The sequence below is a fragment of the Bacillus rossius genome, chromosome 1, assembly GCF_032445375.1.
Source record: "Bacillus rossius redtenbacheri isolate Brsri chromosome 1, Brsri_v3, whole genome shotgun sequence".
NCBI lineage: Eukaryota > Metazoa > Arthropoda > Insecta > Phasmatodea > Bacillidae > Bacillus > Bacillus rossius.
In genome coordinates, this window is record NC_086330.1 from 111400690 (window position 1) to 111414305 (window position 13616).

General features: G+C 32.8%; 1 protein-coding gene across 1 annotated transcript in view; it reads left to right on the forward strand.

Annotated features, from left to right (window-relative positions):
• LOC134542154 (myosin-VIIa) overlaps positions 1-13616 on the forward strand; it is a 250169-nt gene that overhangs the window by 165349 nt on the left and 71204 nt on the right. The window contains exons 21-22 of the mRNA XM_063386174.1: positions 2992-3168; positions 8469-8686. Coding sequence (XP_063242244.1) covers positions 2992-3168; positions 8469-8686 — 395 coding nt within the window. The remainder of the gene's footprint in view (positions 1-2991; positions 3169-8468; positions 8687-13616) is intronic.

Consider the following 13616-nt stretch of genomic DNA (forward strand, 5'->3'; position numbering starts at 1 on the left):
TTGTGTGTGTCATTTGCCACATGCTTTTTGCAAGTGTCTTTGTGTGTCCAATCAACCCGCACGTTGCAGAACTTACACATCATAATTTTGTCCCGCTGATCAAAAATATAAAATCCATCCGATTTAATCTCTCTTTCGCGATCAAACATTGTCGAAGTTTTTGGCATCTTAGCCATACATAAATTCAATTGTATCACAAAACTACAAAATGTGGATGGTATTTGTAAACACTCATAGATATGTGCACGCAAGAATGACTGCCATCTTAGCTACATGCGATTAAATTAGGTTAGAGAAATCGAAACCAGTGCGCCTTGCGGCAGAAACGATCATTATTCAAAACACGAAAACTGTGGTCAATTTTGTTATGTTGGTAATGCGCACATATCGATTGTTGACATTTGTTACATTTTGTTTTAATTTGCGATGGCAATATTTACTGCTTGTAAACATAGTAATAAAAATACGTGGATTTCAGTAACTAGTCAAAACGAAGATAATATCATGGCACTAGTCTTTCAGTCTATGTTTATTTCACGCCTATGTTTATGATGGCGTAAATAAATAGAACTTGCGACATAAGGAAATTATTTTGTGCGAAAAAGCGTGAATTTCGCGCGAAAATGTGTGAATTTTGTGCGAAAATTCGTGAATTTTGTGCAAAAATTCGTGAATTTCGCGACTATGTCGAAATCATAGGAAAGTCGCATAATTTGTTTAAAGTATCAAACTTTCGCGTTATTTCGTGAATTTCGCGCTTCACCATTTTTCGGGGTCTCTAACGATACCACACTTTCGATACTCGATTCTGTATTGTTTTTTCAGTTCGATACTTTTGATACTACGATACTTTCGATACTCCAGGGAAAAATATTTTCCTATTAAGTAACAATTATTACAAATAACATAAATTAGTTTTAAACTATATAAATTCAATCTATCATACTAGCGCAATGTCAGACTAAACTTAAATATATAATGTGTAAATAATTGCATTATATTAATGAATGATATGAATTTATCATTATATATACATATAATAAAACCACCAGAAATGTAAAATACAGTCCATAATCAAGTAAATCTGACATGAGAAACAGTGGCCTTACAAAATGTTTGAAGTCCTTTCTTGGAGGGGGGGAAAAGTCACCAAGCCTAAATTAGAAATAAAAAAATTAGGTTATTGTAAAAAGAAAATCAGAAATTTTTGCTTTTTTGTTTCATTTTACAAACAACTTTATGCAACAGAACAATTTTCAATAAAATTTTAACTTGAGAAACTTAAAATACAAAACAATCCGATCGTAAGAAAAAGAAAACAATAACAAACTGGTATATTCAGTTCAAAGATTAATGAATGCACAAAATATGAGATCCGTGCCTTGGTAAAGCGCGTGCACCATTTTCATAATCATTGCTAGTTTGTGGCACTAGACACGCTTAGTGCTGGCCATAGATGCTACTAGCGAAGTGCACAGTCTTCCTGATACTCCTGATACTATCCATATCTATGGTGCGATAAAGTTATTTTCTTAGGGCGCGGTTACACGGGACCCTGAACTACTTCAGGTGAACATGTTTAAGTAAACACGTTTACAAACGCGAAAGTGTACGGTTACACGGTAGTTGCTGAAAAGTGTGTTTAGCTCTAAAACCGATTTTCTACTGTCAACGAATGACTGTGTTGTTGATCTCTATTTTGTAATTGTATCCAGAAAACGCGGGATTTTCTCACTTGTTTATACAGCATTATCAGCATAAATGGAATGTGTTTACATATTGCTCAATATTTTTTAACAAATCGGGAATTCAAACAACATGCACAGTAAAATTTTTAAACTTATTTTTTATTATTTTTTGAGCGAGAGTACCTATCTCAGTTTTAAGAAAATTAAGGTCAGGATCAATTAAAAAATATATATATATATATAATTATCTGTTGATTTTTTTTGTTGCATTCGGTAAAATATTACTCGAACTTGTGCCAGAAACACTTTCCATCTTGAATTTCTGCAAAAGACTGTTTATATTCTAAACAGCCAATCAGAGGCTAATGTAGAAGATATGTCGATCTGAACTACTTTGCCAACCTATTTAAGTTAAATGGGAAATTGCCTCGAACGAAACATGTTCAGACTGTGTGTAACCGCACTCAACAGCTGAACATGTTCACCTGAACTAGTTCAGACTCCCGTGTAACCGCGCCCTTACGTTTGCAAAGGTAAACAATGAACGTTTTTCAAAATAAAAGCATTAATTAAAACGTAATTTATCAGGAGGAATATATCTAACAAAAAAATTTGTGAATTTTAGGACTTTTCCGCTTCGTATAAACATATGAAACGGGAAATTAATGATTTTATAAGTGTATGTTCCGGGAAAGTAAACCATTGTAAATATAGTACTTTCGGTGGGACCAAAATTAATTGGCGTATGACACGGGAAAATGTATGAAACGGGAACGTATCATTGAGGTTCTACTGTAGTTGTATTTTGTATGATGGTGACTCAAAACTTAATTCAATACAAATGAACAAGCATTCCGGTATCGAAAAAATGTATCGAACTTACAGTTTCGATACTCGATACTTTGCGATACAGTCAAGTATCGAAGGTATCGAGGTATTGAAGTATCGAAAATCCCATCACTAATGAATACAACAAATATGGACTTAATATATTTGACTTGACATAAAGGTTTCCTAGTTCCATTTTTTTTCTAGTATCATTATTCATTAGTCTTGCCAAATAAATGTTGCTACATACTAAAATTTTTGGACAACTTAACATTGCAAATTTGTCTTTACCCTTGATTAGATCTCAATAACTCAATTACACTGCACATGAGTAAGTGCAAATTGTCGTGTTTTGACTATTAACGTTCTTAGTCAATAATCATTAGTTACTGTTTTTTAATTAGATTTGGATTTTTTTTTTAAACAGCTGAAATCAGTGAAAATATTTTTCCAAGAGTGCGTCACGTTGTTCTAGGCGGCGCAAGCTCTGTGGATCACGATCCTGAGGTTCACGGGAGATCTGCCGGAACCCCGCTACCACACCATGGACAGAGACAACACCTCAGTCATGTCCAAGGTCACGGCAACTTTGGGCAGGAACTTCATTCGCAGCAAGGAGTTCCAAGAAGCGCAGATGATGGGCATGGATCCGGTGCGTTGAGGTCCTTCCAGCTAGTAGTGGTCACACACTTACGGCAGTCGTTTGTTACAATTTATTACCTTGGTCTGCTTTGCCCCCTGCTTATTAAACATGATCAGTTCCAGTGTATAGCAGTGCAGCAGGCAACAGTAACGAAACAACCTGAAGCTATGTATGCTGATATTATTGTGTCTTGCTCAACTGAAATGCCGGTGCAAGTGTGGACGCCTGGCTCTTCAGAGTGAACGTTTGGCTCCAATTTATTTCATGATTGTAGAATGTACTTTAATCCAATGATAGAAGCACATTAAAGTATTATTTTTACTTTTTAATTAAATAACTAGAGTCTAGAATTATTAATATTTTAACTTATTTTGGGCAAGGATTTTATTTAATTTTCTGTAAAATTATTTTCCTCAATATTGTAGAATATAAATGCATTTTCAAGGTATCATTACAGTACACAATCAAGTATTTATTATTAAAAATGCACAAAATACAAATTCCTTTTAAGGAATATTCTTTTTAAAGTCAGGTGACTAAAGGAAAGCAATTATTGCTAATTTATGTTTTAAAATATTTCTTTCAAAATTTCTCTTTGCGATTCCAATGTTACCTCCTATGAATGGTTTAATTTTATTTTATTTGTGATTTATTAGTTTAATTTAATATCTTTGATTATGCAATTTTTTTACAGTTAATGGCAATGATGCTTTGTAAATTACTAAATTATATTTTTCATGTATCATAAAATCATAATTTATTTAAGTAATATCAAGAAAGATTGTTCCCCCCCTCTCCCCCCCCCCCCCTAAATAACTAAATTTATAATGGCAAATGCAATGACATTGTTTTTATTGAGAAAATGGGGTTGTAATTTACTAAATAATGTTTTCTAGTAAAATGTCATATTTTGTAAGAGCAATTTTGATTGGCTATCAAATTTAGAAGACAGAAGCTAGTACTATTTCCAGGTCAATCGTTTGGAACATTCAGTTGAAGTCCAACTGTTAAACACATCAGATGTGAGTTAAGACCTTTTTTAAAATTTGAAAAGCTTTGTGTGATTTAGTGTGATTGAAATTAATATTAATTTTATTCAGTAGGATGAATAAATAAACCTGCGATGATGGTAAATTGTTTTTCGACGAATGATGTCTATATATTATAGATAGGAGGACACCAGTTTATGTGGAGTTGAAGTAAAATACTACGTTGACAAATTATCTTAAGTGAATTTATAAGCAGAGCGCTTAGTTCGGATGAGGCTTACCCCACATGCAGGGTTGCTAAGTCGTCAGTCTTACGTTTTCAGCATAGTAAAACATTAAAGATTGAAATTAACATGTCGGCATACTTTTTAAACAGGGAAATTATAGTCTTTCTACCACTTTGAATTCTACGATACACATAAAATTACTTTTAGTTAAATAATGTATGTATATAAATTAGTAAGTCCTCATTTAATTTACATATAAACATAAAATATGTGTTTAATATCGAGAATTCTTAAAACAAAAATTGTATTGTTATGACAATCATATAACAGTGTTGAAAATAGAACAAATGCATAAAACTTAAGTGAAATAAAGAAACCATGACTGAAGTAATCCCTTTGATTTTTTCTTTCATGTTTCTTGAGCTTCCTTTATAAAGTTAGGCTCTTGTGTCTTTAGGCTTTGTGAAATTAATGGATCTGCTATCTATGGAAGTAAGCATTCCTCGAAAAATTGTTGTAGTTTTGGAAGCTTGCAGTTCTCCCATATTTATTTGTCGAACAAAATTCTTTCAAGATGGAAGTCATTTTTCATATAAACTACAAAGACACAATATTTTCTATTGCAGACAGTAAATTGCCCATGAATCTGGTAAAAATAATTTTGGGTTTTCTTTAGATGCAACTGGCCAAGTTTTTCTTGTGGATACGTATTTTTCTTTTTTGTAACATAGCAGTTTAATTTATCATCCGTAACCAAAAATAAGCATGTAACTTCCAGCAAACATCATCCGTCACTAGTCCACCCGTAGATCTTCCAAAAAATGGAAAGCATGGATGTACAAAAAGCCACAATCTTTGACTTAAATTTTTAGATTGTAATACATATTCTTAGCCACATTTTCGTTCACTCATCCAAATTGAACGGCTTTGAAATTTAGCGCTACAAAATTGACTATACAGTGGCAGAATGTATGTGGTCTTCTTTTTACAACAGAACCGAAATTAGATGCTATAAGTGTGCCATATGAATATGAGTGTTCTTGTGTAGACCAATAGTAGGTACTTCTTTCCAACTCATGAATATGCTGTAATGTTGTTGTGTCCTGGTTCAGACTTTCAAGGATTAACTTCATCTTTGTACCGTTCAGACTTTTCAAGGATTAACTTCATCTTTGTAGCTAGTTCCTCAGGAGTTAACAAGTATTCAGAACATAAAATGTCCTCGGCATCTGGAACATACTCCAAATCAGGGCCAGAAGTGTTGTTCTGTTGTCTCTTTTTTATTTTGGAGGGCCATGTTCATGCTGGAATCAGCAAACTGAAAAGTATTTCTCTCTTCTTTAAAAAACAGTTTTGAAGTGCTTTTTAGGATTCTACCATTTTTTTTTTCATCATGGGCTGAAGTGACAACAAGAACCACTGACATGGCCCAGTCCAGCTCTCATACAGCATGTGTGATAAGAGCCTCTTTTGGCAAAGTTTACCCATTTTCCACCTGAAAACATAGCTACCAAAATCATATATTGCTCAGCTTGGTTTTTAGTTTTGTTCAGTACGAGTCTATCAACTTTCATCACCGCGGGATCAAGAGCCTTTTCAATGGCTTCCATAATCCTTGACACATACATCAACAGATTCGGTTAGTGGATTGGGGATGGTCAAAACTATCCTCATGTCATTAACACAGTACTCCACACCATTCGGAATATTTATCGGCACTAAGGAGGAAGAGACAGAGTTATGATGGCCCGAGGGTGGGAGAGAAGTGCTGCTGCACGCAAGACAGACGTATGTGAACCTGCTCGCGGGCAGAAGAAAAAAAAGCTGAATATGCAAAATGCAAAATATTTAGTGTACTAATAAAGTTAGACATATGCCACCGCTGAATAAAAGGAATAATCTGGCAAAGTCTATGTTTGAATACCTTACAGCCTGTTTTTCAGACCACTTTTAAGTTCTTCCTGAATATTTAAAATGTAAAATAAAATACTTACCAATATGTTTTCAGCAATATTAACATGTACAATGATTTGTGTTTTATAACTGCAGCAAACAAACAAACAAACAAAGTACAAAATTTTTATCTAAACAAAAAGGTAGAAGATATAGGAAACAAATTTTAACATACAATTCCCAATCAAGTCGCAGGATTAGGGATGACCTTGACTGATGAGTAGAATCTCTTGTTTGTCTACGTGACTTAAATTAGTTAACTTAAAAATAAAGAAGCATAGCTTTATTAATTTTTGAAAGATTTGATTGCAACTCATAATATTTTGACAACTAAGTTTTACTTTGATTGTTTGTTTATTCAAAAACGTTAACCAATTCCAATTGTAATACAATTTTCTTGGTCAAGTTTTAAAATGTATGTAATTAGTATAGTTTATTATTTTTAATATTATTCACAGTTCTTGTTAAATTGAGAAATGATAATATCCTGTAGTTGCTATTCAAATTAAAGAAAATATATTCAGAAATTTTTGAATCACATTATTGTATTTAAATGTTTATTACGTGAGGATAAATTAAAGGCGTGTATTTCTTTTATTTGAGACAAATATTATTTTAAGCAAATTTCTTATCATAAATATTAAATTCATGTTTAACTTGCAAAATTAATCAGTAGACTATGTTACAGATATATCTAGTAGTGTCATAGATAGAATGTAGTCATACATTATTTAAAACACACCTAAAAATTACATTACACCCTGTTATCATTAAAATGGATGTAAGTGTTGCTATCAAAATAAACATATGTTGTTTTATTAAATTTTAAGCATATATTAATATAAGCATAATATAATAATTTAAGTATATATTTATCAATGTTGTGAAAAAATATTGTACAGTGTTATAAAATATATTCAATTTTTTTCAAACACACACAATTTAAATCATAGTTTTGTTTTGAATCTGTCAGTTACTGCATTTCTTCATAATAACTGATCCATGTTTTTTATTGCTAATTACAGACCTAAGAAGCATATGCACCTAACAGCAAAATGGTCTGTTAAACATTAGTTACAAAATGTTTCAACGAAAAACTACTCACGACTAGTGAAAAAGTTACATTACATGAATAGCATTTAAGAATCTTTTAACATCTCAAAATTTTTATTTCATAATTTTAGTTCTATTTCGATTTTTCTTATGTGTGGAAATAGCTGACTGGAAGATTTCTCCATCATTTTTAAGTAAGAAAATTCAAAATAATGATGGTTCTCCGACAATAACAACATAGAGATAAGTTGCAGACAAAAAGATGGCAAGCTTACATATTCAGTTTACTGCACACTCAGCCTGTGCTGCCCTTATAGACTTTAAAATTGCAAAATCCTCCCACTTAACGTAGGTATTATTTGGGTTCACAATTAAGATATGAGTGAATGATTGAATAGGACACTATGCACAGGACTCTGCACATCACCATACAATACAAAATCAGTTCACAGTTGAATGTTAATGCATTATTTTAGTCATTGAAATTTTTTTTCAATTAATCTAACATCTCTTGGTTGTGTATTAATTCAATATTTTAACTAGTATCTAGTAATGTTTTCGCTACAGCTGATCAACAGTTTGTAAACAATGTTTTATATTATTATTATTATTATTATTATTATTATTATTATAAATTTAGGTTATTATAGGTTTAGATTAGACAAAGTATTTAGTGAGCATTACAGTATTTAAGAAACGTAAAAAAACTTTTGTTGTAATTTTTTATCTTCTCTTATTGTGATTCATCCAGAAAATTTCAATGAAATTTTTTTGTTGAAAAGGAATTACCTGAAAAATGTTCTAATATTACTTTCAGCCACAATATATGATATACAAGCATTTTCCAACTCCCGCCATTTTGCCACCCTATAAGCTGTTACGTCATGCGCGTCCGTAACAGGAATATATTTGTTCCCCTCTCATGCACACGTTCTGTCTCTTATCTGATTTGTGCACGACCGTACTATGCATAGTTTTTAGTTAGTAGGTGGGAAAACATGGCAGTCAAATGATGTGCTCACGTGTGATTGTTATTTTTGGAAGGAGTGCTCCAGAATGAATGCTTGTTTTGTGGTGTGATGTGAAGGAAACGTTCCTGAAGCAGAAGCCTCGGTCCATCAGACACAAGCTGGTGTCGCTCACGCTCAAGCGCAAGAACAAGCTCGGGGAGGACGTCCGACGCAGGCTGCAAGACGACGAGTACACGGCAGACAGCTACCAGACCTGGCTGGAGAGTCGGCCCACGTCAAACCTGGAGAAACTGCACTTCATCATCGGGCATGGGATCCTGAGAGCTGAGCTCAGGCTAGTACTCTACCTATTAGTGGAGATTTCGTTTTCGGTGGTATTGTTTTTATTTTTTGTGAACTCTGTTTGTTCATAGAGATAGCACAATTTTCAACATATATGATATTTGTTTGATGATACTCTTCACCAAAACAGTGTCATTTTGACTGATACATGACGCATTTTTACAACATAATAATTTGTAATAAGCATCTCTTTACTACTGGGAACAATAAAAATAAATCAGCAAGAATATGTTCATTTGAAAAATGTACCAATATCGTAATGTAAACATTTGTTACTAATAAGTAATAACAGTTGCAAAATACTTTTTTTTTCCCAATCTGTTAGCTACATGAATTTTGGTACCAATTCTGTGCTGAATATTTTACATTAATTGAATTTAATATATTAAAAGATTATGTTTATGTAATCTGAGTTAAGTTTTGATTAAATATTCTTATTAATTTTATGATTTTTTTATTGTATTTCGGTGCTTTTTGGTGTATTATTAACTTGCATTTTTGTGTTACATGTAGAGTCAATAATTTTTTTTTTTTTTTTTTTTTTTTTTTTAGTCCAGTTTCATTTTAAAAACAGAATATTTCAGTGTTATTGTTTTTTTATAGTATAATTTGTAGTAAATTGGTCTCAAACAGATATTTTCACAACAATGAAAATAAATTTGCGAGCATTTGTGGTTTAAAAGGGATTCAATAAGAGATGCACAATAAAACAAATTAAATTAATTTTTTCTAATGTATGCACTTTGGTACAATTTTTGTCAGGAAATAATGATGTTCCTTGAATTTCAAACATTGAAAGATTCCTTTTTTTCCGTGTGATATGAATTAAGTTTTTTGTCAAATGCTGCTTAATTCCATGATATAACTTGAATTTTGTTTATATTATGTGTTAACTTGCATTTCAGTGTTAGCGATGTATTGACATGCGTTCCGGTGTTATTTCGGTTTTACTGCAATTCACCATATAATCTTGTCCCTACCCATTAATAGAGCTGCGATTATTTTGCTGTTTCATGTCACCCCAGGCTAGACTCCACTTGCTTGTATATAGTCAAATATGTTTAGACTGGTCATTAATTGATGACATGGTTATATCCTTCGGCGGCATAATTGGGTAACCACTTACTGTTTATAACTGGCTCAAGGTCATCAAGGGCACGTCAAGAGTACTGCAATCACACCATAAACTTGAAACAATTGTGGCTTTACATATTAATTATGCTATCCAAAAATAAAAAGTGCCTTAAAAAATGGCTACACAGGGAATGGTCATCTCTGATTTGACCACCACGATTGTTACTGTTTTCTGTGATAGGGTGACTTCTTGTTATAAACCGTTCGCAGCATCTTCACACTTTCCTGAAGCTTTCGGGACCACCCTCTTTATATTCTTCCATCTTCCATAAACAATGCCATACGTGGTTACTGTCAAAATAAATGTTTTCCTTTTTCGAGAGACACATGTTATGATTACATATTATGTGTCTCTAATTAAATGAATGTTAGAATAATGTAGGTGTGTATTTATGTATTAATTTGGTTTCTGTTGTAGTACACATTTTTACTGGTTAATGTAAAATAACATTGACCAGCAGTGTGAGCTACGGAGGGGTGGAGGAACTGGTCTCCCTACCACATCAGTCGAACTCCTGGCTTAGTACGCCTTCTCTGTGCTGTGTTGGTTCCTGTTGTTTTTTGTGCTGTCAGGTGGTATTGTCCCACTACAATGTTTCTTGGACCTGAATTAACAAGGGTTTGGTAGAATCAAACCAGTCTTCGGGCTGATAAATAGACATGTTCGTACATGCATAAAAACACACAGATATTTTCTTTTCCTTGGAGCAAGATGACTGTAAAAATACGGACTACACCTTTGTGAGGACTTGGATTTGAATTCTGGTTTAAACAGCTCGATTTTTATTTTCTGTCTTCTGTAAGTCAGACAGTGTCAGAATATTCCTGACTAAAGAACAAAGCTGATTCATTATCCAACTCCCTTCTTTATGTATGATCTTGCTGTTGATATGATGGAAAGTCACCTAAATAAAATAAATAAAAGAATTTTTTGTTTGCATGTCATTTATCATTTAAAAAAATTGGTTGTCTGTAAAGTCGGTTTACGGACGATAGTTTAACGTGACAACGTCATAACAAAACATTGATGAAATGATTGATCCAGAAGAAAATGAAATATCATATTCGGCCTGAGACTGAGCTGTAATAGGTTTTTGCAACCAAACCATTTAGGCATTAAAAATATTATATTCTTTGAGGAAGAATTTTTTTTTAAATTTTTCTATCTTTTGTATGATAAAATCTATCTCTGCATACTTTTATGAAAAATATTGAATAATTTTTTTGAATTATCACTATTTTGTATGAATACAAAGGAGGAGTGAATACAATTTAATTGATAAATTTACTTTTATTTGCATTCATTAATTCAAATATATTTATTACTTTTGTAGTGTCGCGCACGCCGTATTTATTTTTACAAGTAACAAAATTGAAGATATTGCAGCGTGCGGAATTCGTTCCGTCAACCTTTTGAATTGGTAGTCGGCGATGCAAACCGCACGGCCACGAGGCCATATTGTAAACAATTGTTTCAGATGTTATTATTTTTATTTATTTATTTTATATGTATATATATATATATATAAATTTTGTTTTGTGTTGTGGAAGTTTTAAAAACGTATGTAGTCCGCCATACTTATTTCTTATAGTGGTAGGCGGGAAATTAATAACCCTACCAATTGTGCTGAAAATCGGTGGACGATTGTTAAATTACATAATATTAATAATTCAAACAACGAAAATATGATTGAAAAATCAAATCGAAGGTTGTTCCAATCGAGTGGAAGAGAGATGCCACGCATGCGTACAATGAGCATAACAGGACACATCCGTAGTGGGACAATGTGCGTTACGGGACACTTTACCGTGCGTGCAGCCGGCGTTCATCGATTTATTAGACGTTGTCACGTCAAAAGTATTACTTAAAATTAGGGATGGGGCGACCGAATCCAATATCCGCCGAATCCGCCGAATCCTAGGGATTCGAAGGTTCGGCGGGTCTGATATAGGATTCGTCAAAGGATTCGGTTTTTACTATTTACGGGAAAAAAATACAGTAAAACTCGCTTACGAGGTCCCGCATGGTAGGTTTTTCCGTATAAAGCGACTAAATTGCCCGAGGTCTCGTCATTTACGCCATTAAATGTGTGATATAATGTCCGTTAAAATTTTTTCTGAAACTTCTTGTCTCAAATAATGACACACGTAAATATGAAGAAAAGACAAATGAACAACAACATACGAAGAAATATGGATGATGTACCATAACTACAGTACAAACCCAATAGTTATTTTAAGATAATTACCATAATTGAACAAAAGATTCTTTGTAGAATACCATAATTACTACAGAAGCATGATAGCTACCATATTTGCACTATAGTTACCGTAACAACTGAGATGTATATTTACCGTGATAGTAATGTATTATTTATTTATGACATATTAAATTAAAGAACATTATTAAAAAAAAAAAGGATGTTAAACTTTGATATGTACGGTTGGCACATGTTGCTAAGAAATAATGCGATCTTAAAGAATGCAGTACTACTACGAAAAGTGAAAATGGTACTCGTGGATTTTTAGGTTATGGCAGTCTCTTTCGTTTTTCAGTAATATCGGCCGAAAATTAACGAGCGTACTGTATCGGAAGTCGGCAGAAATGCCGATTCAACTAAATATTGGCAAAATCGGCTTCTTCAATACAGCTCTACATTTAATGACATGAGTAAACATATTTCAGACTTCAGGATATTGAAAAAGACTTTAATATCCATGTAGGTTTATTGTGTGTATGTTTTTTTTGCAAGTGTAAATTGAATGAAGTAAAATGTTTTTATTTTTATTACTTTCAATTGATTAAACTTTAATGACCAGTTACAGATATTTATGACACTAATTTTGAGGTTAAGCAATTTTACTAAAGCATTCCAGCCAAGCAGGTTGCCAGCGAGAGACGCTTCTCTTTTGCTGGAAACACTATCTCCAATCGTAGAGCTAATTTAACTCCTGAACGTGCAGAACAAATTATTGTTCTGAATGATAGATTAAAGAACAGAATTTAATACTCTGTGACAATCTCTCTCAGAATTATTGTGCTGAAAAGTGGAAATGTTGAAACAATGTGAATGTACTTTTCAAACAACATGATTTTTGGTGCTAAGTTTGTTGAAGCTCAGTAAGGACTCCAGAAAAATTGACAAGGGTGAAATTTTTCCAAAGATATGTTACATTTACACAAACATATACTTGGTTATGTTAGTTGGATGATATCAGTTACTAATGAACCAATGGAAACAGGTAAGATTCAATGAAAAAAAAATGTTATTTTTTTTCTAGCAGTGCAAAATGTAAATACACACTGTAAATAGCTACCCAAAATTAATAAGCCCACTTCATTTTAATACTTTATTCAAACATGATATTAAGTTTAAGATAAAAATAATTTCCCAAAAGTGTAACTGTACCACAAAAGCTCGATCTCGGCTCGAAGTAAAATTCTTAGGCTCGCAGACCTCCTTATTTATAGAAAAAATCCTAACCGCTAATCTGTACTAAAACTGAAATTTCTCAAGAAAAAATTGTTGTCTTTATATACACTTATACCAGAAATGTACCAAACTACATGTGATAAAGTCAAGGGACTTTTAGTGCAAGCAGAATACATCTCACTTACATTAGATATGTGGACATCATCTATTAAAAGATTCGGGTTTGGGTTCGAGATTCGGCAATTCCAGTCGAGGATTCGAGTTAGGATTCGGATTCGAGGAAATCAGGATTCGCCCCATCCCTACTTAAAATTCTATGTATACCCTACTGTCTGTCGCTAAACTGGTTCCTAG